Genomic DNA, 26104 nt, shown 5'->3' on the forward strand with positions numbered 1-26104 from the left:
GTAAAATTAAGAGTTGTTGCACTGTTGATTTGGATATTTTGTTTACAAGAGTTACATAACCGGGGTAACTAATTAGCTCATATTTCCAGCAGGCTGTTAACATTATGTGGCAATCAGTGCATTAACATTAACCTGTTTGTTCAGTTTGTTTGTCCCTAGAGGAAGGGAGGGAGCTTGCTATCTATATTTAAGTGTTGTAGTCTAATGTTAATTTCCCCGACTTAATGAAAACCTGTTCTGTGACTGTCAGGTTTTTGAGAAAAAGAACCAGAAGTCGGCACAGACCATCCAGCAACTACAAAGAAAACTTGAACACTACCACCGGAAGCTGCGGGAGGTGGAGCACAACGGTATCCCTCGGCAGCCCAAGGATGTTTTACGGGACATGCAGCAAGGCCTGAAGGATGTCGGAGCCAAAGTCACAGGCTTCAGTGAGGGTGTGGTGGACAGCGTCAAGGGAGGCCTCTCCAGCTTCTCCCAGGCCACCCACTCTGCTGCCGGGGCTGTCGTCTCCAAACCCAGGGAGATTGCCTCGCTGATTCGCAACAAATTTGGCAGCGCTGACAACATCCCCTCACTCAAAGACTCTCTAGACGACCCCTCAGTGGAAGAAGGTGTGACAGGGACTGGCGGACGTTCACTGGGCAGTGCTGGGCATCACCTCCAGTCCAGTCCCAAGTACGGTAGTGAGGACGACTGCTCTAGTGCTACGTCGGGCTCAGCGGGGGCCAACAGCACTACTGGGGCTCCTGGAGGCCCCCCCAGTTCTAAGGGCAACACACTAGAGAGAAGTCAAAGCTCCAGCCTAGACATGCTGCTTCAGGAGGTGCAGGAGCTGAGGGAGGGCCAGGCAAGACTTGAGGAGAGCCTAGACGGCTTGAAGACCCACTATCAGAGAGACTACACGGTTGTTATGCAGGCACTACAAGAAGAACGCTTCAGGTACTGATCTCTTAAAGTAGAAATATGAGAATGTGTTTGTGGACTGAAATCACTCCAGTTTAGTAGAGGAAATCCCCTAAAAGTCCAACACTGTGTAATCAGGAAGCGCTTCTAAATTTAGAAAGATATTCCTGAACACATACTGATCATTTATATTGTTATCTGGTTATGCATCACCATAGGCAACACTCGCTCTACATGCTCTAGAGAGATTTTTTATCAAAGCTAGCACACAAAAATTAAAAGCGAAACTTTGACCATGACCTTATCTACATGAACATGTACAGCTTACATGCAGATAACTGCTAAATGCTCAGTCTCAGCAGTCTTTTTATTAGTTTCCCTCATAAACAATTACTAATTTTGTTGCTTTAACAATTTTCTTAAGAATTTAGACTGAACTGTATATTAAAATGTTACTATCCTCAGCACTGCATGTAGCAGAATGTTAGTTTTGTTGTTTTGAGACAGCAGTTTACATTTAAACTGAGCTCTCCACAAAAGTGACAGACACACCTGCACAACTCACAAGTGTCCTCTAAGTACAAAGATCTTCAGTGTTATTTCAAACCTTTGCCCCGGCTCTGCGTATCTGGTTTTAAGTCTCAGACGTCTTTGTGAGGCTTCTATTTTTGTTTTGGTCTGTCTGTGGGCAGTTGGCCTTAAAAACACGCTGACATTCCTCCACAATGTTCTGACAAGAGGGTGCAAAGATTAAGGGGGGCATTTAAGAGGCCGGACAGTGGAAAGGCAGGGAGATAAAGTGAGCAGTAACACAGTAAAAGAAACATGAGCATTTTTCTCCCTAAAATGTCCAGAGCCCTCAGTGTTTGTCCTCTAAGACTAAAATAATAGCCAACAGAATGACCGCTTAGGAGCTCTTATCAGCCTGCCCACTGGGAATAATCATATAAACTGATCATGTTGCTAAATTGCTCCTCAGGGACTGAATTCAATTTTAACATAACCCAGAAATGCATGAAACATGACTGTCTTAAATAGGGCTGCGATAATTATTTTCACTGTTGAAGAATGTAGAGCTGAAATGATCAAGAAAAAAACTTATTTTGATAGTCGATTAATCGTAATTTAAGCAAAAATGCCAAAAATTAATTGACTCGAGCTCCTCACATGTGAATACTTGCTGATTTTTTTTTTTTTTTTTTATCCTCTATGACAGAATATCTTGGTGTTTTGAAGATGTCACCTTTGGCTCTGGGAAATCCTCATTTTCTAGATATGTAGATTAATCAATAATGATCATAATAGGTAAATGCAGCCCTAGAAAATGTGTTTGTTGAGTTTAGTTTAATGTATAAAATGTAAAAAATAATGATAAATTACGTGATGTCTTCAAATTGTTCATTTTGACCAACAATTGTAAAACCCAAATATTAGACTTCTAAAGATCTAAGTTGTTAAAAAAAAAAAAAAAAAAAAAACCCAAAGCTTTTTAAATCAGCCCTCATCACATACTGTCTGTTGTTATTATCTACCTGAAATATTCTGTTAAATTCTGCAAAAGAGGAAACAAACATACACAGGTGTTCACTCCTGCTCTCGTCCTATGTTGTCCATCCAATTGTATCTGCCTGCCAAAATAAACAGCAGTATAGATCCGTCTTGTTCCTGCAGGATACATCCCATTGGTCAGTCTCATACTGCTGACTCTCCGTGATTGGCCAGTGAGATCAGCAGATGAGTAAGCATGTCCTAATCTTGTCAGGGCAAGTCATCAGTTCAGTCAGATGCCATGTGGTCAGATGCCTTTAGGGTCTGTTTCTACTAATGCCTGCGTATGTTTCTTTGTCTAAGCTAATTATGTCCCAGACCCTCACGTGTATGTTTGTATGTTTTCTGTGTGTGTTCAGGTGTGAACGTCTGGAGGAGCAGTTGAACGACCTGACAGAACTCCACCAGAATGAAATCTTGAACCTCAAACAGGAGCTGGCCAGCATGGAGGAGAAGATCGCCTATCAGTCTTACGAAAGAGCCAGAGACATCCAGGTTTGTCTGTCAGGTCCACAAGCACACTGTCCGAAAGAAATAAACTTAATAATATTATATTAGGATTATACTTTATAATTCTCTCTTTGTATTTAAACTTGTTTTCAAAATAGAAACAAAAATTGCAGCTTTTTTTTTTTTACAAATGGATTCATGAATAAGGATGATAAAAGAAGTTTAGAGTACCAAGTATTAAAATGACCTCTAACCAGTTGAGTCATGTTGAAGGCCATTGTGATGATGATGATAATCACACCTCATGACACATTACATTTCATATGGACACTGTAATACACCATCTTGAGTTTAGGATTCACTAATATAGATACTGAAAGCAATAAGCCACTAAATGCAGAATTCTATGGTGATTTTCTAACTTAAGTCAACTTTTTTGCATATATAGCAATTTTTTGCATGCTTAGCAACTGCTAGTGAATTTAGCCAGGTAGATCCTGTTAGCTACAGCAACAATATCAAGATAATTTTGACTCACTGTAAGAACAATGGTGATAAAATTGAGTTTCTATCATTCGTATTATACACACAATTTACTGGTTTATTCAGACAGTTTTCTGGAATTATCATCATCATATCGTCATGTCTTACTTATTTACTGCTTTAAGTAGTAGTGAAGCTAATGTGGGCTGCTCAAACAATGTCAAGTTAAACTAAAAGTCTGAGGTGAAAGTCTGACCCACCATCTGTTAAAGACATTATGTCATTGTCCATGTTGACACTGTAAACAAGAGGATGAGACCAAGAATCCTGTCTGTCCATTGGCTGTTTGTTAATAACACAAGCATTTCCTTGTAGGTGACTCGCATTACACCTGCTTGTCCTATCCTGTTATCTATGAGGGCTTAGGTTTATGTGTGTGTGCGCCTGCATGAACTGTATTTACAGGCCAAGTTGCCCCCGACTGCATTTCCTTTCCCCGGCAGCAGGGGGTGGTAAAGGTCTATGAAATTTACAGTATGTTTGGGGTTTAGTTCATACTTGACAAAGGTGACTTTGCTGACTGATTTTTTTATTTATTTTTTTTTAATTTCTGTGTGTCCTCTGCAGGAGGCGTTGGAGGCATGTCAGACCAGGATCTCTAAGATGGAGCTCCAGCAGCAGCAACAGCAGGTCGTCCAGTTGGAGGGGCTGGAAAATGCCACGGCCAGGACCCTCCTGGGAAAACTTATCAATGTGCTGCTGGCCCTTATGGCTGTCCTTCTGGTCTTTGTTTCAACTGTGGCCAACTGTGTGGTCCCCCTGATGAAGACACGCTCACGCTCTCTGTCCACCCTCCTCCTCATCCTCCTGCTGGCCTTCTTGTGGAGAAACTGGGACGCTCTCTCGGGGTACACACATCGCGCCCTGCAGCCCCCAGGATGACTAGACTGAAGCCAGCACATGTTGCTTTTGGTGACACCAGGCGATTAAACTGTAGCTGCAGTCATGCAGGAAGGTTGAAGAACGTGATTGCCGTTAGGATGGCTGTGTGGCCGGCGCTGAAAATCCGGTTGAGCACATTCGGACACGGCTCGGAATCAAGATAAAGAGGAAGAAATCGAGTAAAGTTGAGAACACATGATTTTCACTTAGGAAGGAACGAGACTGTTTACATTTTGAAAATGAACTCTTGTGCTGATATCCCTCACAGAATGCAGCGTTGTACTGTTTTTATCCTTAGAGTTTAATCAATTATAATGTTATTATTTCTAATAATATTATTTTTATTTTCAACGTTATTTTATTCAATACCATGTAGCATTACCCTCCTCTCACTCTACATGTGAAGGGGAGATTAGTCAGGAAACCTGGGCTGGCAATTCACCCCAAAGGCCCAGTCCATTTGTAGAGACATGCAAATGTGATCATGTGGTTGATTGCCTTTAGGAAGATAACTCTTACCTAGCTGTGATTGGTAGATTTGAACCATGGCTGAAAACCTTCCTGGGAGTTGCTCCTTACTTGCTGTGATGACATTTGTTCAAGATGGAACATTTCAAAGGACTGACCGTGACCATTGAGGGTCATGATGACTAGAGACTTTTTGTGCTTCCTTACCATTTTCTAATAGCAAAGATCACATGCTTTTACTTATTTCCTTTTTAAGTAAAATAAGAAAAACGGTTTAATACGGGAGAGTATAAATGAAACCTAAAGTCAGAATGGGCCAGCTGTAGAAGGAGAAGATGCTCACCACAGAAACTGCACATAGACATACAGAGAACATCTGGTTATTCTCAAGCAACATGTATGTATACAAAACTGCATGTTTTCATGAAGAAAAAAATACATGGGAACCAGAATAGCTTTTAAAAGCAATGACAAAAGGCCGTTGTCCAAGTAAAACCAATTTGCTTGGATAATTGCCTCCCCCCCTCACCATATTTGATCTGATCAGGTTAGGAAAGAGAGACCACTGGTGCTTATCCAGCTCCATCTCAGTTGGAACACGAATGCTGCTGCTTCATATCTCTCCACTGCCATGCCAGTCAAATGCACACTGCCTGTATGTGACACTCTCCCTGCGTATTATTACTGTGGCCGTCCTTGTTTTTCTACAAGTACACTATCTTATAGTGTAATCACCCAGTGCCAAACCTTAGTCTACCCAGGGATGCCGGAGCACCAAAAGGGTCCACGCTAAGAGAAAAGAAAGGTCTTGTTTCTGTTCAGATCTGTCATGAATGTTTTTCCTGGATGTCAAAGATTTATCTTTCTGGGAGACACAACTTTTGCAAGGTACATTTTGTTAGAAATTTCACAATCTGAACATGAACTTGACTCCTGATTCTTCAGCTGTATGTTTCTACACCTTGCTTCCTCGAGTACAGTTCCTTGGCTTGGCGTCCAGTCTTTCCAATACTCGCTCTCTCTCTCTCTCTTTCTCATCTAGTCAAGGACATGACCAGATGACCGAGCACATTAAATAGTCCACCCTGCATTACATGCTGAGAAGCTGATGAATTGTACAGCTGCACTTTAGCACACTGCTAGATAACACATAGGTCAGGCTGAGGCTTGAGAAATCTTTTGATAGACACTTCAAAGGTTGTCACTCTTATTACAGTCGTCTTCAGTGGGATAAGGAGAGTTGACTCAGGTCAGGATCACTGTCGTCCTTGTCTAAAGATAAAAAACCCTCAGAAAGGACTTTAGCTCATTGCTTGTCTAAATGTTCATAAACTTGATTGCTCTGAAGTTGAGCATGCAGTTACAATGGCCGTAGACTTATCGAGCTATTTCAATTTTGCCATCTTGATTGCGGCAGACAAGTAGAGAGTGAGCTGACCTTTGACCTTAGCTTGACCTTGCAGTAACTCCTATGATATAGGGTTGTGTGCTAAACCACTCCAGTGCCTTCTGATGTCCTTTTCTAAGTGTGGAATAAATAAAGTGCATTCCTGACTAACTTGTATGCTTTTACTGCCTTTTTTTAAAAGTGACTGTTTGTTTGAGTGAATGGGCTGCCTCGTATGATCTGAATCACCTTTGAAAGAGTCACTCCCTGCAGGTTCGTCATATGACCACTAGATGGAGATCTTATGCCTTGTTTGTCATTAATGGGGTTTTTTTCTGGCTGTGAAAGGCTGTGTGTAGTTTGTGTGAATGTGAGTGGTCTGTTAGGAGGAAGGTAGGGGTCCTTATCAGGAAGGAAACAGGTTGGGTGGAAGGCTCCTTTAACTGCAGTCTTACTGCCAAAAGTCAGATTGAACCACAAGGGACAATATTTTTATTATAAACACAGGGGAGACCACGTTTCCCCAACTTAATTCTAGCATTCTCCTGCTCTCTCTTTCTCTCCTTTTGTCCATCTCTCTCACTCACTCTCCTCTCTCTCTCTCTCTCTCTCTCTCTCTCTCTCTCTCTCTCTCTCTCTCTCTCTCTCTCTCTCTCTCTCTCTCTCTCACACACACACACACACACACACACACACACACACACACACACACAGACACACACACACACACAGCTTCATTCCCCTGAATGTAGTGTTTGATTGAGCAGCACCAAACCGCAGCACTCAGTCACACCTCGCCAGTGATATCTGATGCTGACAGCTCTGACCCACACCGAGCCTTATCCCTGCAGGACCTCATACACTCCCCCACAAGGCCCACTGAGGCTCACGCTCACACACACATGCACGCGCGCGCACGCTGTTGAGGTTGTCCATGACTCAGTCATTGTGCTGTGCAGTTAGGGAGGTCAATATGTTGCACTTTATCAGAGCTCTTTCCTCCTTTTATACACTGCCAGATTTGATGCGCATGGCTGTGCGCCAAGGTAAACACGGGACGCACTTATCTGCCCTACTGAAAGCTTCAAGTGGTGGCGAGGGGGAGCCGGGAGAGTAAGTTTGTCCCCAGAGCAGTCCACAGTAAATAGGCACAAGCGATTGCGCACGATTTAGCATCAACTTTAATTATTGCATGTATTCATAGATAATACTTCTGGGCTCGCCTGCAAACTGATTTATGCAGTGTCTGACACATTCCTGGTCGTTCCCCTACTAGAGATCATTCATTTCTATTCAGAGATGTGAGCATATGCGCACTCCATCCATAGACAAAAAATGCTAACCATATTCGTGCATTTTAGAGTGGGGGCGCATGTGTTGTGTTTGAATATTTATGAGGTAAAGCGCGCAAGAAAGCTATGTTGAATGTCAAAAACCGGAAAGGTGTGCTGATGTGACCATCTGGTAGCACTTTCACGGTGCTTACCGTGCCGTATGTGCCCAAAACGGAACCCTCTGGATCTGCAGAACTAATCTGAGAGCAGAGGGACTGGGGTGCACAGGAGGTGGGACGGTGACCCGTCATTAACCCCGAGATGAGCGGAACCACGCAGGGCCGGAGATTCATCAAGTGGTCCGTCTTGAAAGGAAAAGTCGAGGGTCATTACAACTTCATATGGCAAGATGAGCTCACTATATATAGCTTAAATAAGTTAATATTTCAGGTTAAGTTAATATTTGACCTTGCTAAATTTTAAATCTGCTAGTCTATAGTCACTCAGAGAAAATGGGTTTCAAATGTACCTGGGTAAAATGGAAAAAAAGGCATTTAGAAGCTCTAATAGTCACCTACATCTAATAACAGTGATCAATCACAGCAGAGTGGTCTGACATGGAGCGCTTTGATGGGACGTGACATTACAGGAAGGCAGTGCCCACGGACCCTTCAGGGTTAATGAGGTGACAAATGTGTTCCCTGTGAGATCAGCAGTTTACTTAAATGTGTCATTTATTCGTGATTTATTTATGAATCAATTCTTAAAGAAGCGGAACTAAAACATGACTCCAAATAAGTTTTTTTTTAATTTTTTTTTATCACCATTGTGTTTGACAATGTCCAGAAATTACGCATCAACAAATCCACTTTAATTATTATTTTTTGTTGTAGATAATTGTTTGAAGATCGTAAAAATCTCAACGAGGCATTGTGGCTCAGTATGACTCGGGAGAAAGGCTGCTGAGCTGCACAGTGGGCAGAGAGGGACAGAGGAGGCAGCCTGAAAAGGAAACACGACTCGCTTATCGCGTCATTCTGGGTTTAGGCGTTGAGCAGGAAACAGCCTTTCCTCTCGGATTGTCGCAGTAGGAACAAACACACAATTTTGTCTTTGCTCAATGCACCCCTCGGCACAGAACACGCGGAAGCCGGTCAGAAGGAAAAATGCCTCCTTCGATAGAGATAGCTGTTCTGCTCCTCGGCGTCCTGGCTTTGGAGACGCGCCGGTGTGCCAGCGCGCTGCACATCCAACAGGCATTCGCGTCTCCAAATCAGACCAATAACTTCGTGGTGGACCCGGTATCCAGAAAGATCTACCTGGCCACCGTCAACACAGTCTACCAGCTGAATGGGACCTTGAGCATCGAGGTGGAGAAGAGGACCGGTCCGGTGGAGGACAACCTGTTGTGCCATGCGCCACAGCTGCCCCAGGCTCCGTGTGAGCATCCCAAATCCCTCACTGATAACTACAATAAGCTCCTGGAGCTGGATCGAGAGCAAGGGGTCGTGGTGGTGTGTGGATCTGTGTACCAAGGCTTCTGTGAGCTCAGAAAAATGGAGAATATTTCGGAGATAGCGGTGGAGTTCCCACCTCAGGGCGAGAAGACCGTTTTCCCCAGCATGCTCAACATCGCCGCCAATCACCCGAACGCATCCACTGTCGGGCTCATCTTCAGGAGCCACGGGGGAAACACCCGGCTTCTCGTCGGGGCGACCTATACAGGGGCTGGTACCCAGTTTTTCCCCAAGAATCACAGCAAGGAGGATCTGCGCTTTGAAAACACCCCGGAGATCGCCATCCGCTCCTTGAACGTGAAGGATTTATCCCGACTTTTCACCTATGACATTAACCCTTCAGAGGATAATGTGTTCAAGATCAAACAAGAGGTGAAAACCAAAAACAAGCTGAACTTCGTCCACGCTTTCATCCAGAAGACTTACTCCTACATCGCCTTCAACAATGACGCGAAAATGGGCCACAAGGAGAGCCAGCCAAACAGCATCCTCGCCAGGATATGTCTGGATACCGAGAGCCCCCGCAAATCCACGGGCCCGGAGAGCAGGAAGCTCACGGAGTCCTACATCCAGATGCCCCTACAGTGTGGATTTAACGGGAACATTTACAACCGGCTGATGTCCGTGTACCCGGCGGAGATCCACACAGACGACGGGAAGAGCTCAGTGCCGTACCTGTTTGGAGTGTTCTCCAAGGCGGACAGAAAGTCTGCTCTGTGCGCCTTCAAGTTTGGAGACATCGAGGAGGAGATCCGACAAGGCCGCAGGAACTGCTCCAACTCTCCCAGCAGCGATGTTCAGGTGCTGGATAGCGTTATCCAGGGCTCCGGGGCAGCCTGTATTATGAAGGGAAACTTGGTGGTAAGGACTAACAGATCTCTTATTTTAGTCAAGACAACTATTAATTTAATTATCTTCATTTTATCTGATTTGATTTCATGACATGGCTAGACATGTTAAAAAAAGTAAATTAGAACAGGTCATAATCAGTCCAAAAGTCTTATTTAACACAAAAATGGTTCAAGATAGTTCCAGTTTTCTAGAAACAAGTGTCAGTATCTTGATGGGGCAGAATAAATGAGAATATCTGTGATAAGGGCACAATAGAGAAATTATCAACCTCACCATCAGATATTGCCAGCTTTTGACAAAAATGAAATGCTTTTTCATTTTTTTCTTTTTATTTACATCTTGATTTCTTATTTATGTGTTATTTTGTAGACATTCATGAATATTTTCCCATGAGAAAATGAAAATGGGTGCTTTGGTTATTATTATTATGACTGTAATACAGTGTATTCCTTGTGTGCCTAACCATACTTGGCCAATAAAGCTGCTTCCGATTCAGATTTATTAAACCTGACGTTCCCTAAAGTTGTTCTGGCTTTACAAAAAAAAAAGACAAACTCACTCATGACTAGCTATATCTCTCTGACAGTTTCCATTCATTCTTGCAAGCAGTTATCCTCTTTAGCCCTGAGGCTCATGACTCGGAGAGAGGATCTCCCATGTCACGAGTAGAGGTCATGATAGCTGGAAAGATGCTCTAGAGCTACGCTGGAGGTTATGGGAAGGGTGAGACTCCCCTCACATCCAGCAGCTCCCTCTCTTATCAAATATGAAGACGGAAAGGGTTCAATAGTTGAGTGTTTCTCCGTAAAACCTCAGACATGTCCTTTTTTTTAATCAAGTGTCTGCTGCTAACTATAACCCAACCACAAATTTAGCAATGTCAGTGAATAAATAGCTGCTTTGTCATAAACACATGCTCAGATATGATCTTGTGTTTTTAACTACATGCTTTCCACTCGCATACCAAACTAAATATTTGCCCTTAAGGAAATTTAAACATTGCACACTACTGTATATTTACTCCCGTTGTTTTCCCTCCATATTGATGGTGTGGAATAATACAAGCAGAGAAAGCGCTGCACAGTTTCATAGGAACGCAGTGAAATTCCAGTTTTTCATTGTGGTGGTTTTGACTGACAGAGAAGAGGTCGAAGGAGGATGTCCCGCAACCGCTGTGCTGTCAGGTCAGAAAGCTTGCCCTCCTCGCTGGCACTGTCTTGTCGGCTGTGGCCCCGGACACCCCCTCCCATGACCAGCTGTCTGAATACTATCTCAATTGGCCCACAGGCCTTCCTGAGATAGACAACTGCTTAGTTCAAAGTGGATTTTTTTTTCCTGCTGTAATACCACCTACTTTTCCCTCACAGAGTAAAGTTAGTCTTTCTTTAGTTTAGCATTTATGCCGCCTGCTGAAATGTGATCTTTCTTGTTGTCGACAGTCTGAAGGCCAGCACTGAGGGAAAGCCAGACACAATTTATGATAAGAGAGATGAAGCCGGGAGCAGAAGGGCCCGTGGGAAACGACTCTACAAATATCCACTGTGCTTAATTCTTTTTTTTTTTTTTTTTTTGCCTCTGCGTGCTCTAAAATATTCAGAGAATTCCCAATAGATCCTGGTGCTCATCCAAGCATGGCACTAATGTTTTATCATTGCCCGCCGAGGATTTGACAAAAGCAGAGTCTTATGAGTGTTGAAGACCCTTGTAAGCCCTTTTCAAGTATTCACTGAGATGTCTAAAAAGTGATTTAGAAGAATGAGCAGCACCGTTGTGATAGCTACTATCAGCTCTTGTTTTCCATTTCACTTTCATCATTCGGAGCACTGTTCTCTCCTGTTTTCTAATCTGTACACTGCGCTTCCGTATGAAAGCTGATGGGAATTGATCTCTTTCATTTTGTCTGTCTTCCAGCTGCAACCCGAACAGCTGGACTGCGGTGCTGCCCACCTGCAGCACCCCCTGGCCTTACGGCGGCCCCTGAAGGCCATTCCTCTGTTTGAATACTCGGGTCTTAGTTCAGTCTCTGTGGACAATGTACACAATCACACTGTGGTTTTTCTGGGAACCAGTAATGGACGCCTTCGTAAGGTGAGACACACACACATACACACACACATACAAGCAGTGCTTTTAAGTGATCAAGCGAAGAACTAACATAACCTCAGGTCAAAGGACATGATGGTCACCACTAAATGGAGTTAATATTTTTAATGTGACCGAGCCCTCAAGCTTGGAAAAACTATAACAGTAACAGAGTTATGTAGTGTGGCTCTGATGTGGCTGCTGAGTCTTTCAATAAACCAAACGTAGGTGTGTAATGAAACACTCCGAGCCACGGCAGAACAAGCAGCAACGTCTGCTTTCATCTTGCAGGTTCTCAGCACTGTCACCACCCAGCCCCCTCATTCCATTCATCCATGACCCATCCTGGCCTATTAAGTAGTCCTAACCATGTGCACTAATGTTCCTCAGACCTGGTTATTGTCTGAGAGATCGCCAGAAAGCCGTTTAACAAGACCGTGTGACGACGTATGACTCAGCCCTGCCGTGAGTTGGCGATTTCAGTCGGCGGCCTGCGACCTCAGCTTTGGAACATCTGCAGCGGGTCCAGCTTGTGAAAACCTTTCCCGTCCAATTAATGGCATTCCTTAATTCTGTCTCAGCCACATTCCTAGTCACCCCTGACTGAGCTTGCTAAACAGCAGCCTGCCTGCAAGCGCCACAAGCTGCTTCTCAGCTGTCTGCGGAAAACAACATAAACTGGCTCTGAAAGCTTTCTGACCTTATTGTTTTGCATTAGGCTGGTACCTTTTACAACATTAAAACCATCCTGCTGTGGGCTGTTTCGTTTTGGGCCTTCTAAAAGAGCTCCTTGTTTTCCTCCCCAGATGAAGGCACTGTTTTAGCCTCGGCTGAGCATGCAGTAATTAGTTTTTGGATGGTTTATACCGGATGCACAACATCGGTTGGGATGTTGTAAGCAACCGTGTGTATGAGAGCGTTTGTGTACGTCTGTTTGCTTGATTGCAGGTTTGACTGCGTTTTTAGGTGTTTGACTTTGTCTGCAGGCCAGCGCGAGTGGTTTAGTGATTTCATGTGTTTACTCAGATGAATGCATTCCCTGTGATTACATGCTATATATGAGTTCTGCCAGGATGTGTGTCAACCTTGTTATACAGGGAGCATAGTATTTCTGCGACCTTGGGCAACAGGCTCTGTGCTTTTTAGCTTTATGTGTCTTTCATTGTTTGTAAATGTATCTCTGTGTGTGTGGCACTGTCTGTGTGTGTGTGTTTGTGTGTGTGTGTGTGTGTGTGCCCCCAGGATAGAGCTGTTACAGAGGTTAATGGTGCTGTTAGTGTGTGTAATATGATTCTGACTGTGAGTTTGGCTCAGACTAAACACAGGGGAGCAGTGGTTGAGATTAAGTTAGGCCTCTTTTACTGTCTTTGAGAGAGCCCTCAGTGAAGTAATTTGTAATTACATGCATGTTTTAATGAAGTCTCTCCCTCCCCATTACAGCTGACTTCCATTTTCTGCCTCACGCCGTGTCCACCTTTATCTCACTCACTCTCTTCCAATTTTACTCTCTCAGTCAGTCAGTCAGTTCAGTTCAGCCCTTCACTTCTCAGTTCATCGCTTCATTGTCCCCCCTCTCTCTCTGTTCCTCTTTTATTCCATCTCAAATATAAAAGGCCCTTTGATTCATTTTGCAAACAGACTTTATCTCCTTCTCTTTCTTGTTTTCTCTCTCCTGCCCCACCTCCATCTGTCTTTATTCTCTCTCCTTTACACTCAGGTATACACAGCCACACACACCTAGAGAGAGAGAGAGCACCCAGCAGCTGAGCACTCCTTAGTTGAATAGGGTCTTTCATCTGCAGGCAGATAGACAGAGAATAGAGTCAGAGCGACCTGCCAGAACAGCATGTGTTTTGTTAGTTGACCTGGTGGCACACTGTGCCACAGCTCTCCTCACCACTGCTCTCTCTGCTCCTATTCTGCTCCCTGTCCAGGTGTGTGGGCTGCTGTTTACTCACTCCTCGCCGTGTCACTCTGCGTATGTGTTTGTAGTCACTGGGGTGCGGGGTGAAGACATAGCACAGCTGCTTAGAATCTCCAAGCCAGAGGATCGTGTGTGTGTGTGTGTGAGTGTGTGTGTAGATGGGTGGGTGGTGTTATAAAAACGAAAGTGCTATTTGGAGGCTGAGATAATGCCTCTCATCACAGGTTAAGCCAATGGTTTACTAAGCTTCTGTCTGCTGCGGTTTAACATTAACCAGCAGTAGGTGGTAATGGTTTTGTCGAGTGTGTTTGTGTGTGTGTGTGTGTGTGTGGTCTGTCATAGGCTACCTGCGGACAAAAGCCGTGTCCCCAATTGCGAAAAAACTGATTTTTGGGTCAGTGGTTAAGGTTAGGGATATGCAAGTAGTGGTTGTGGTTAGGGTTAGGGTAAGTCTCAAGGAAACGATTTAAATCTATGTAATGTCCCCAAAAGTGACCATGATCTGATATGTGTGTGTGCATGTGAGAGGCTGTTTGTGTGTTCTGCAGATGGAGAAGTGACATGGCCCGTGCTTGTCACCAGATGTCGGTCACTTTGCCAGTTCCTCAGGATGGCAGGATGTCTCCAGTGAAGGGAAACCCGACAAATAGCAGAAATAAGAGCTTTCACTGTCTGCATGACAGGAAGTCTCACTCAGCACTGTTTGTTTTTCTACGCAGCTCTGTGCGTGTGTGCCAGTGTGTGCGTATGTTTGTGCATACGTGAGAACATGTCACCCGTTTTATTATCTCGAGCTGTAGGAAGGCCAGCGTGTAGATAAATCGCCGCTCGGTGGAGCAAGATTAGGCACACCACTTGAACAAAGGGCCTCCTAAAATATATTTGAAAAGTTTGAACATATAAGAAATATTTTAGAAAAAGGACACGAACGTTCATGATAAGAAAAAGACACTTACACAAACTTGGAAGCTATTGTTTATACATTCGTATGATAATGTCGTATGGTTTTTTGGGGAATGTTTTGTGCATTTCAGGTTTCCAGGTAAAAAGAATCTATGAATCTTGCTAAAACCTCACAGTGACCTCACAGTCAGAGGCAAGAGGTGTTGAAAAACAGGAAGTAAATACATATCTGCTACAGGAGGTGTTGCTGAGTAAGACACTTGGCTTTGCTTTTGCTCTAACTTTGTTGCTGGTAAAATTACATTATATTGAGCAACTCTGAATATTTGAGGAGTTCTTCTATGTGAATGTGAAGCAAGAAGTTGGCAAAACTGTTGCTCACTTTTCCTTGTGGGAAAGTATTTATTGCACCATTCTGCACTTGTTCCAACACTGTGATCCAACATGTGTCCTCTACTCTTTCTCCACCTTGATATCTCTTTTCACAGCTGACCCTCCAGGCGAACATGACCTTGGCTAACCAGTGGACACTGAAGCTGCCAGCCAGTGAACCCGTCCATCACATCATGACCTTTGACCCCAACGACAGGAACTTCCTTTATCTCATGACCTCTCACCATGTAAGAATGAGGCTGCAGGGGAAGCTTCAGTCTCAAGATGTTTGTTAAATCTCTCTACCTCTGTCAGTGCTTTATTCACGTCGGCATAAAGAAGAGTCATATTAGCCGCAATCAGACCTCATCTCACATCCAGTGAATCCTCCTCACCTCAATTTAGCTGAACAGTCACATAATTGTGTTGAAGATAGCTATATTTACAGACCTCCAACAGGTTTCGGTGCTGCATCTCCAAACCAATATGTTTCATGTATATGACAGGATGTGGCTGCACCTACAGCAGTTCTGTCGTGCAGTGCAAATGTACCTAATGGTTAGTCAAGTGTGGTGAGATGAAATCACTGTACTTCCTGTCTTAGAAGTAAACAACTTATGATTTCAGATGCACACAGATAAGAAAAAGCTCTTATGAGAAAACTAAACTTGCATACATGATGAACTTTCTCTGTAAGGTTGCTACTAATGATTGTTTCCAATATCGAATAGTCATTTGACTATCTTTCATTCAGTTAATTTTATATCAAAAGCCCAAGTTGACATATTTATGTTGCTTGTTTTCTCTAACCCACAATCCAAAACACAAATATATTCAATTCACAATAATAAAAAACAGAGACAAACAGCAAATTCTCATATGTGAGAAGCTGGAACCAGCGAATGTTTGACATTTTTGCTTGATAAATTACTCAAACCATCAGTCAGTTATAAAAATTGTTGTTCACTAATTCTCTGTTGCTTGTTTCTGCACTAGTTCTCTATTAAAGGCCTGCACTGATCTTGAAAAGTTGTTTTTATCTGACATATGTTTTGAAATGTGTTTGATTTATCCTCGTGCTGTGTTGTGCAGATGCTGAGGGTGAAAGTGGCTGAATGTGACCAGTGGAGGAGCTGCAGTGACTGTTTGGGAGCAGGTGACGCCCACTGTGGCTGGTGTACTCTGGAGAATCGGTAAGAAACACTTGTTTTTGTTTTTCTGTGTCTCGCTCTGTCTCCATCCAGTTTAACATCCCCCCCCCTCAGACTTGTTCTCTGTCTCTCTCAGCCTCTTTTCTCCTGCCAAGAAAAAAAAAAAAAATTCAATCAAATTATCATATGCATTAGTGTCACGCACATGCCACATGCTTTTTGACGTAATCTGTTGAGAAAATGTGGAAATGTCTGTTGTCTCTTCAGTCTCACTGCTGCAGCTGTTTAAATGAGTTAAAATTGACTCATTTTCAAGCTATAAAAGATCAGATTGATGACATAATGAAATGATTTCTGCTTGTCATTTTGATACTTGTAGCGTTTAAATCAATAAAACCGCTGAGGCTCATTTGCTGGTTTTCATCATCTTCACTCTCCATTTCAAAATGTCGCCCAGCTGAATGGGTCTTGGCAGTGACAGAGTGTGTTTTTGGGCTAGAAGGCTGTTGTTGGATAGAGCAGAATTGATTTGCTTATTATTAGGCCTCAGACCGGGGAGCAACATCATTGTTTCGAGCGCTCCCCTGGTTCTTTGGTAGTTTGGGGAGGGGAGTGACAGGCTGGGAGCGCCCAGCGAGGACTGACTTGGCTGAAGTGTTTCTGTGAGCGAGTGAGAGTACACTGTGATTAATGTGGCTCTGTCAGGGCCGGCTTTCTGGCTGTGTGTTCATTGGCTTTCATGGAGAATATGTGTGGTGTCGAGCTGTGTTTGTTTGTGTGTTGTTTGACTGTCTGTCTGTCTGTGTGTGTGTGCGTGCGTGCGTGTGAGTCGGTTGGTTGCTTGGTGATTAAAGCAGATCAGACGAGATAGTGAATTTTGTGATGAGTTGTGCTGCAGCTCTGGAGGCTCTGGCATTGCCAGGGGCCATTCAGAGCTGGAAGAGTGGAACTGATGAGAGTTGCGTGTTTGTGTGTCTGCGTGTGTGTGTGTGTCTGTGTGTGTGTGTGTATGTGTGGTCAGGCTGTCTCGCTGTCATCTTCCTGTCTCCTCTCCTTATTTATCTATCTCTCGTCTCTTTATCCCAGTCCCTCTCTCGCTTCACTGCATTTTTCTTACCCTTGTGATTCTCTCTCTGTCTTCGGCTTCCTTTTTTTTTTTTTTTTTTCCCTCTCTTGCCCTCGTATTTTCCAGTAGCTTTGAGAATTTAGTTATACTCTCTCAACCTGCCTCTCTGTCCCCGTATTCCTCATCTCCTCCTCCACCCAGTGCCCTTGTCCTCCTCTCTATCCTTCTACAAAGGAGCGTTGATTGTGATGATGGTGGTGGGAGGGAGAGTGCACACTGGTTCTTTTGACAAGGAAATGTCAAAGTGTGTAATGCTGTGTGTAAGTGTCAGCGAGAGTGTGTGTCGCTGTCTGGCTCTTGGAGGCCAGGGAGCTGATGTCATGAGTGTGTGTGTGTGTGTGTGTGTTTGATGCACTGTTTGGCCAGTCATGCCGGCCGCAGGGCTGGCGCTGTGGCCTCAGAGCCCATGGGATCAGGGGGTTGATGTGTGGGGGTGGATGGTCTCCTCCATCACCTCGCTGTCTGATACAACTACAGACGCTGAATACAGAAAAAAAGGCCCACCAGAGAACTATCTCACAATCTGTGAAGCCACCACTGTGTCTGTGGGTGTCTATTTGATTTTATGCATGGTTCTGACGTCTTTCAGCACGTCGGCATGTAGAGCAAGCATGAAAACATGTCTGTTCACTCGCTGGAGTTGGCATTGTTGTCTGAGAAGAGAGAGCTAGTTTCTCCGCCAGAGATAAAGCTTAGTCCTTGATCACTCTTTTCATGCTGGATCTGGTTTAATCTGCCACATGTCACAAGAAGGCACTTTAATATCTTTATTTGAATCAAATTATGCATCATGTGCAGTCTTTGCTATTCACAAATTATCATGCTTATCTGCATGTGCTTGTCTCACAGCGGCTTTTTGTGTATCTGCGTGCATTTCCGGGCCTGTGTGTGCGGTTAGAAGCTCATATGTTCTCCTGCTGTTTAACAGTCTTGCTGGCTTACCACCTTATCTGACATACAGACACTTAGGAGGTGATGAGCTTTCTCAGGTCATATTTTAGCTGCATATGGACCTTGTTTATTTTAAGGAGCTGTTTGAAAAGCTTTTAAAGTCAGCATTCTGTTGTGAGGCAGATGATGAGTATGTTTCTGTGTGTGTGTGTGTGTGTGTGTGTCTGCTGTATGTTTATTGTATGTTTATTAGTTGCTCCAGCCTTTTAGAGCGGAGAAAAGTGCCTTGAATTAATTTCTCCTCACTGCTGCACTTGATCAAATTGTTGTTTGAATGAATTAGCCGAAATGCATTCTAAGGAAACAAAGAAAAATAGAGAAAGGAAATATGTTATGATGTCTCAAATTCACCTCACTGGTTAGTAAGCGACTTAATTTGCTGTCCAGTTGTTACGAAAATCACGTGCCATTTGTTGATGTCCATCTGAGACAGCATGTCTTTTTCTTTTGAGATTGTAAGATGACGTTTCCTGGATTCCCGCTTCAGTTTATACCAAGCGGCATCTATGAGGTATTTAGAACTTAAAGATAAAATCTGGAGTTTACTTGATAATCTAAATATATTCTTCTAGATGGAAAACAAGGAGGGCACTTTTAACCCATTATAACCCGTAAAGTTGAAGTTTTACTTTAATCTCAGAACACATGCATAATTCATAGTTATTTGTCATAAACATTTATAATTATAATCTCAAAGATAGGGCTGGGTGTTGGATAGTTTTTGAAGGCTGACTGAAATGTATAGCAGAGTATCAAAAACAAGGAGGTACAGAGAGTTAGCATCAAATGCTTTGTCAGGTCTTATTTCCTTGTTTGGTAACACTTTATAATAAGGGAATGAAACACAAGTAATGTTTAACTGATGATGATTTATTGCAAGAATTAATGAAGAATGTATAATGAATTCCTGTTGCTCACCCTTAGATAGTTAACATGTAACAGATGATCAAATTAATGAATGTTTATTTACATGTACTTCATACATTAATTGATATGCAACCTAATTAGCTGGATTCCAGATACACACTGTAATAAAGGGCATTTCAGAGCCATGCATTTGATCAGCCTCTGCAAAAACTGAAGCAGAACAGTATCTATTGTCATAGAAAATTGAATTTACATAGAAGCTTTTTTTTTGTATGTGTGTGAGCGGGCTTTTATGATTATGATTATTTTGTTATATTTGTTTGTTATTATTGAAAAATAGTGGAGTGTAGCACGGAAGAGAACAGCGAAGCATAAAACCAAAAACAGTTGACTAATCAGGGCAGAATGGACAAATAGTTCAAGTAGTTGTCATGTTGAGTTATTCGTTTGCAAATGATTGCAACATTCAATAAAAGCAAATATTTTTTTAATTCTGAGTTCATTTCTTAAGAGCTGAAAAAAATATATTCCTTCGTTTCATTTCAATTCAATTTCAAGCAATTCAAGCAAGTATTTCAAATTAAAATGCAGTGAACATCACCAACTAAACAAAATCTGTGTGAGCTGATGTTGCCTTTACATTTTCAGTGTTTATTTTTGAATCCGTTCTAGTGTGACAGTTGAGTTTGCTGAGACTGTGTTCAGAGTTTATGAGTTTTTGTCTGGGGGATTTTTGTGTTGCTTGCAGAGCCACTCAATTCTATTTTTAGTTCAGCAGCTGACCTCATGGCCCCTCTCAGTCCCTCAGTGCCAATGGGACAAAGAATCTGGACGTTCACTTTCCTCGGACACAAATACAGACACTCGCAGACACACGGACACACACTTTTAAAACAACTGTGAGAAGGAAGTGGGATGTGCCAAACTCATTATGTTGCATGTTAGGATGTAGCTAAATGGGGCTTCTTTGGTTTCTCCTTACTCTGAGGTCACTTTGTCCTACAATTCTGCACTGCAGATGAACTTAACTCTCTGCCAACTGCCAGCGAAGTTCATTAGTGAAGCAGAAGTCTGAATATGAGGCCACCTTGCTTGTTGAATGCCCTCTCACAATTCTTCTGTCCCAGAGATTCATTATACTCACAGATAGGAACACACGCAGACAGTGTATGCTCTATCTGTACCCACACAAACACACACATTCATGGATGCACAGGCTGTTGATCTACACGGATTCAGAATGAGTAGTTTTCTTTTATTCAACTATCGGTAACTGGCCCCTGGTCTTAGTGCCTGCGGGATGGGTTGCCATAGCAATGTGCGTGACCTAGAGTCAAGTAGTCTCTTGTGTTGAGCCAGACAAACTGACAGGCGAGGTCTGAATGTGACATTAGGAGACCAGAGCACCTCATAAATCTGTGGGAAGCAGACCATGAAACCCAATGGTGAGAATTCGTCAAGTCCTGGAATGAAATAGAAACATGAAACTTGGTCCTTTTCTTTACAAGGGATAAAATATTAATCTTAAAGTTCTGCATTCACGCACCAGTGTGTTAGTCCAGTAGCTGACTGGGTCTCGATTACCAGCTGCAGCAGTGACACGCAATTACTATATATGAGATGATCATTTTCTAAGATGGGACATGCTGATGGAAAAACTCTCCACAAATCCTACATCAACTTTTCAGTTGCAGCCAAGTTTTCTGTGCAGGCTAAGAAGGAAATGTGTTGATTAATTTCTGGATGTCAGTTTCTTGACTTTTTGGTGACATACTGACATATGACATATGACATATTGAGTACAGGAAACTCTCTAACCTAAAATATCCCCAACATAATCTAGATATGAAATGATAAACATGATTCACACTGCGCCCAAATTTAACTCAACAAGACTGTAAACTGTCAACCTGTCTCTCTCTTCCCAGATGCACCATCCAGAAGGAGTGCACTCAGGGGCTGTCAGCACGCTCCTGGATCAGCATGAGTGAAGGCCCCCAGCAGTGTCCGTCCATGACCCTGACACCCCCAGAGATCAGCATCTCTGCAGACATCAAGGTACCTAATTTAACTCCCTGCACGTTGCCCATCACACCGTATTCATAAATCAAACGAGACGTGACTGTTGTCACTCATCAAGTTATGCTTGTAACGGGAGCAGTGCATGTAAAGCTGATGAAACGGTATGTCCCAGGTCTCTTTTATAACCTGACACCTCTCGCTATTATTATACTTTCTTTTATTATTACTCTGCTTAGATGTTAATGCCAACAATGTTTGCTACAGCTGCTCCCCCCACTGCCCCAATAATTCACCGCTCATGTGCTAAATTTTAGTCATTGTTGACTTTACTAGCATTTAATGTTCAAGTAAGTTTATCAAAGGACAGAAATGTGATGCACATTATTATGCACAGTTATGGTATCTGGAATAGTAAGTCAATAGCAACATTAAAACCATGAAAAACCTTAATGAACCGTCACCCTGGCTTAGTTTACAATTAACATGCCAGATTAGTGTGTTAGCGAAATTAGTGCAATTATTAAGGAGGAATAGGTTCTCCCTGCAAAGGTTCTGAACCTTTTCAGACAAATTTTCTATTAATGGTAATAAAAGCAATGTCTCTGACTCAAACTCATGCATTGACCTGATAAAGTGGAATACTGAAATCTGTTGCTCTCTCCTCAATTAATTCTACTTAACAATTCTAACTTTGTTTTGTTTTGAGTATGTGACAGAAGTATTGTCAAGCATGTGACTCTGCATACTAAATTTGCTTGATTTTTTTTTAAGGGTTTTTAGGCCTTTTTCACGGAAGACGTTCTGACATGTCGCAGTAGGACAAGCACAGGTGTAAATAATAAATGATTGATGGCTGAATTCCATTTAGCTGCTCCAGTTTCAGGGTTGTGGTGTTGTGCACGTTGCTTCACTGTCACACTGCAGTTATATCTATGGTCACACTGTCATGACTTACTGGGACGCTTGAACATAACGGAGCCATTGCTCATGTTATTAGTAACACCTGTGCTTTTCCTATTATGACTATTAAAAATGTTTCCTATGATGTGAAAAAGGCCCATTGTTCCACGGTTATGCGCAATAAAAAAGGAGGAGCTACTCACACTTGGAAAAAATTACAACGAATTGTTGACAATGGCAAGACAACTCCAAGAGCTCAATTTTTTTAAAAAAAGAATTGAATCTTAAGAAAAACATTTTTTTGTTTTTTTTGTTTGTTTTTTTAATGTAATTGGCGGTGCCTTTCCAAAGTCGCAATTTGACTGATGTGTGTTGGTGCACATCTTCTATCATTTCCTATTGTGCAAAATGTTAAAGTGCAGATGTATGATCTAAAGATTAGTTTTTGGTGCATGATGTATTGCTCAACCCTCAACCACTAACAACACTCCGGAAATATATGGTAACAAAAAAATTATCAAGACATGAACTGCATGATACCATCACCTTAACATGAGTTTCTGCTGTGAGAATGTAACAGTCGTCCAAGCTGGAAACATATCTAGACACAAAACCACACAAGGCTTTCTTGCTACACTGAAAATGAGCCTGAGAGCAAAATAATCCTCATTGTAGTTTCTTGACTTTGATCATGAGCATCACCTGTCAAAATCTGTCTTATATACTCTTCACTTATATCCTGTGTCATATGGATTTGGGACACAGGGAGACTGTTAATATTGAGTGCTACATAACACCACCAGCCTGACTTTAATTAAACCCAGCAGGATGATACATCCTTTCAAAAAGAGCTTGCGTCATACGTTGGTTTATGACATGTATTCTGTTGTTTTCAATAACGTCTCGCAGTCAGTGTATCATGTAACAGAAGCATACTAAAAATGTGATAATTAGGTCACTGAATTTTGACACTTGGAATATATTTGACCTTTAATTACAGCTCATAATTAGACGAGGCTGAGAGACGACAGGTCATTAATTGGTTCATTAATTGCGGATATTTGCTTTTTATGTAGGTCAGTTTGGCTGGGCTGTAAGAGATCCACCAGCTGCCCGATTCAAAGAGAGAAAGGAAGCACAGCTCAAGGTTGTCTCCCCAAACAGGAAGCAGCAGGCAGGAAGTCAGGGCCGTAGCCAGGAAATGATCAGTTCCACTGAACAATAGAACAGATTTTTAAGACATGTTAGCACATGTTGCTGGCCACTTAAGTTGTATCTGCTGAACCACAGGATTTGTCATCATGCTCTTCCTCTCTGCTTAACAGTCTTCGCCTGCCTGCCCTACTCTGATTTTTTCTCACATTGAAATCATTTAGCTGAAATTCAGTCATGTCAGCGAGGTGTTATGTTTCTCATTATACGTCTGTCATACTTTATCACATAGCCAAATTTAGATGTGAATATAACGCTGTGCCATCTGTTTCTTCATTGCACATTAGTTTCTCTATTTCCTGAAGTCCTGAACAAACTTGAAGTAATCTGAGCACCGTTTGCCCTCTTTCCAAGACATACTGTACATACGCTAGGTTTGACTACACGTGTGTGGGCATGCAGAATTGAATTTCTAATTAATTTCTGTTAGGATGAGCAGTGTATATTTATAGTCTCGTGCCTGTTTCTGTCGTAGGATGTCGGCATTCTGATAAACGGCAGTGTTCCTGATCTGGTCGGCTCCCAGGTGGAGTGTGAATATGGGTCGGGGTTTTCTACAGCTGCCACAGTGCACCTGGACTCCGGTCCCGCTCAGATCCAGACCTGTCCCCTGCTCCCTCGGGACAACTACCAACCAATCCCACCTGGCACAGGTGAGACTGCAAACAGGCATCTATTTGGCTTCACACCAGCCATATCTCTCCACACAATACAAGTACAGTATGTGATTCATTTTTCTTATGTACAAGATGTTGAGCTGCTTTAGAACAAATGTAATTTCCCCTTTCATCGTTCGAAAGGCAGCAAAGTCAGTGTGGCTGTAGGGAGAGGACGTCTCGCTGTCTAGTTTGGTGTTATGACTGCGATACCATCTCGAATACTTGGAACATGCAGCATTGTGTTTATGCCTTTGTTTTCTGCAGATCATGTGACTGTTTCTGTGGCGATAAAAGTGAATGGCACATCTGTGGTATCTGGGAGCTTCATCATCTACGACTGCGAGAGGACCGGAGAAATACACCCAAAGATGTCGTGAGTCACACATCTACTGTCACAGCTGTTTATCTCAAATTATTCAGGGTCAGTGAAGCTTTGATAATTTACAGCGTCATTCTTATCCCGTGCGTCCAAATTCACTTTTAGACAACAAAAGCAAAGATTAGGAAAAAAAAGTCAAAAAATTAATATAAGCTTATGTAGCAGAAATTTAGCAGTTTTTTTCTTCCTTCCTTTTTTCTTCCTTCCTTTTTTCTTCCTTCCCCTATCAATCATTTCACAACCCCACCAATTTATCTTGTGACCCTTTTCCACTGGTGTAAACTACACAACTGTATATAAAGTAGGTAAAAATAGCTCCACCTCGACCAGCTACAACAGTAAAATGCTGCTTACATATTGTTGCATCAGTATAAATAATCAACCTCTATTATATATAATGATATATTAGTCACAGGGGTTATTTTTTGCATAGTGAGTACTTTTGATGCTTGAAACACATTTTGCTGATAATACCTCTTGATTTTGAATGCAGGACTTGTAATTGAGCAATTTTACATTGCTGTATTGGTACTTCTACTTACACCACTGCACATATGCTTACATTCATCCACCGAGTATTTGATTCGCAGGTGATCCTTCAAAACAAACCTTCCTAAATGAGACCTAAATACCAATAAACTACAATTACAGTCACCCCTTAACAGAAGGGCTCTGTTGAGCTGCATCACTCAAATGTCGGCCAAATGTCAGCTTGAGTCTCTGTGGCATTGTAGTGCACATTTAGCTGGAAGCTGAAAGAACAGCAAAGCTTCTCTACTCTGTTTGTCTCTAAGGCCTTTCCGCTTTGTCCCTAGCTTCCTCTCATGTTTTTTTCCCCTGCTTACTATTTAGGCCTCAGCGGGTAAATATTGCCGACACATCCTCTTGGAGGGCTTATTGTATATTTGGCTTGCTCAAGGTTTCTCAGTGCAGGATCAAATGTGGGATTAATATGCTGTAAACGTTAAGCCAAAGGAAATTGGAGATGTATGTCTGGCTGCTCATGTTGATGTTTGTTTTTGGGAAGGACTGCGACTTGTATGGCCTGGTCACAAAGAGGGTTTTCTCATATCTGGAGGCAATCCATCTGGCTTCCTCCTGCATGTTGGACCATGTGAGAGGATCCACTTTATCTGATGGGCAGATCTTAAGCTCAGAGGGGCATCAGTCTCTGTGTGTGCGTATGCGTGTGTGACCGATTCTCTCGGATTGGAAGCGTTTGGGTGTGTCCCTTTTGTTCACTTTTTGCAAACGGTCTTAAGGTGTGAACACAGCAGTTGCGGGTACATTAGTGCAAGACTGCACCCAATATGTGCACACGTCCTTGGTGCGTGGCGAGGTCCAGGAGTGTGAAATTAGACGATGGTTTGTTGAAGGTGATAATGAGCAAAGTGCCACTCTCACAGGATGAGCATTGGGCTGCAAACTGCGGAGCTGCTATACTCTATCTGATTTTAATCACTTCAAGCTGTTTTTTTTAATAATCCCTAAAGAGAGTCTTATGAACCACTTCTCCTTAATGAAACCCGACAGTGCAGACTCTTTGTTTAATGCTTTATGGAAAAAAAGCCTTCTCTCAGGTTTTTACGTATGCTATAGCAACGACTTCCAAAAATTCCACAATTTTTTCATGTCATCTGTTTTTACATATTAATGCCAATAATGTTGGCACAAAGTTTTCACACAAGAAGTAGCATAAAAGTAAGTATCTGCAAACCTATTGTTACAT

General features: G+C 42.6%; 2 protein-coding genes across 8 annotated transcripts in view; both read left to right on the forward strand.

The window, feature by feature from the left end:
• Window positions 1-6355, forward strand: part of tmcc1a (transmembrane and coiled-coil domain family 1a) — a 43850-nt gene extending 37495 nt beyond the window's left edge. For all 7 annotated transcript variants that reach the window (XM_044351400.1, XM_044351401.1, XM_044351403.1 and 4 more), the window contains 3 exons: window positions 251-942; window positions 2814-2949; window positions 4015-6355. In XM_044351400.1, the coding sequence (XP_044207335.1) occupies window positions 251-942; window positions 2814-2949; window positions 4015-4329 (1143 nt within the window). In that variant the 3' untranslated portion in view covers window positions 4330-6355. The remainder of the gene's footprint in view (window positions 1-250; window positions 943-2813; window positions 2950-4014) is intronic.
• A 2058-nt stretch (window positions 6356-8413) lies between these two features.
• plxnd1 (plexin D1) overlaps window positions 8414-26104 on the forward strand; it is a 61389-nt gene continuing 43698 nt past the window's right edge. The window contains exons 1-7 of the mRNA XM_044351129.1: window positions 8414-9836; window positions 11739-11915; window positions 15225-15356; window positions 16201-16301; window positions 21132-21261; window positions 23813-23990; window positions 24261-24369. Coding sequence (XP_044207064.1) covers window positions 8625-9836; window positions 11739-11915; window positions 15225-15356; window positions 16201-16301; window positions 21132-21261; window positions 23813-23990; window positions 24261-24369 — 2039 coding nt within the window. The 5' untranslated portion in view covers window positions 8414-8624. The remainder of the gene's footprint in view (window positions 9837-11738; window positions 11916-15224; window positions 15357-16200; window positions 16302-21131; window positions 21262-23812; window positions 23991-24260; window positions 24370-26104) is intronic.

The sequence above is a fragment of the Thunnus albacares genome, chromosome 5 (genome assembly GCF_914725855.1).
Source record: "Thunnus albacares chromosome 5, fThuAlb1.1, whole genome shotgun sequence".
NCBI classification, from domain to species: domain Eukaryota; kingdom Metazoa; phylum Chordata; class Actinopteri; order Scombriformes; family Scombridae; genus Thunnus; species Thunnus albacares.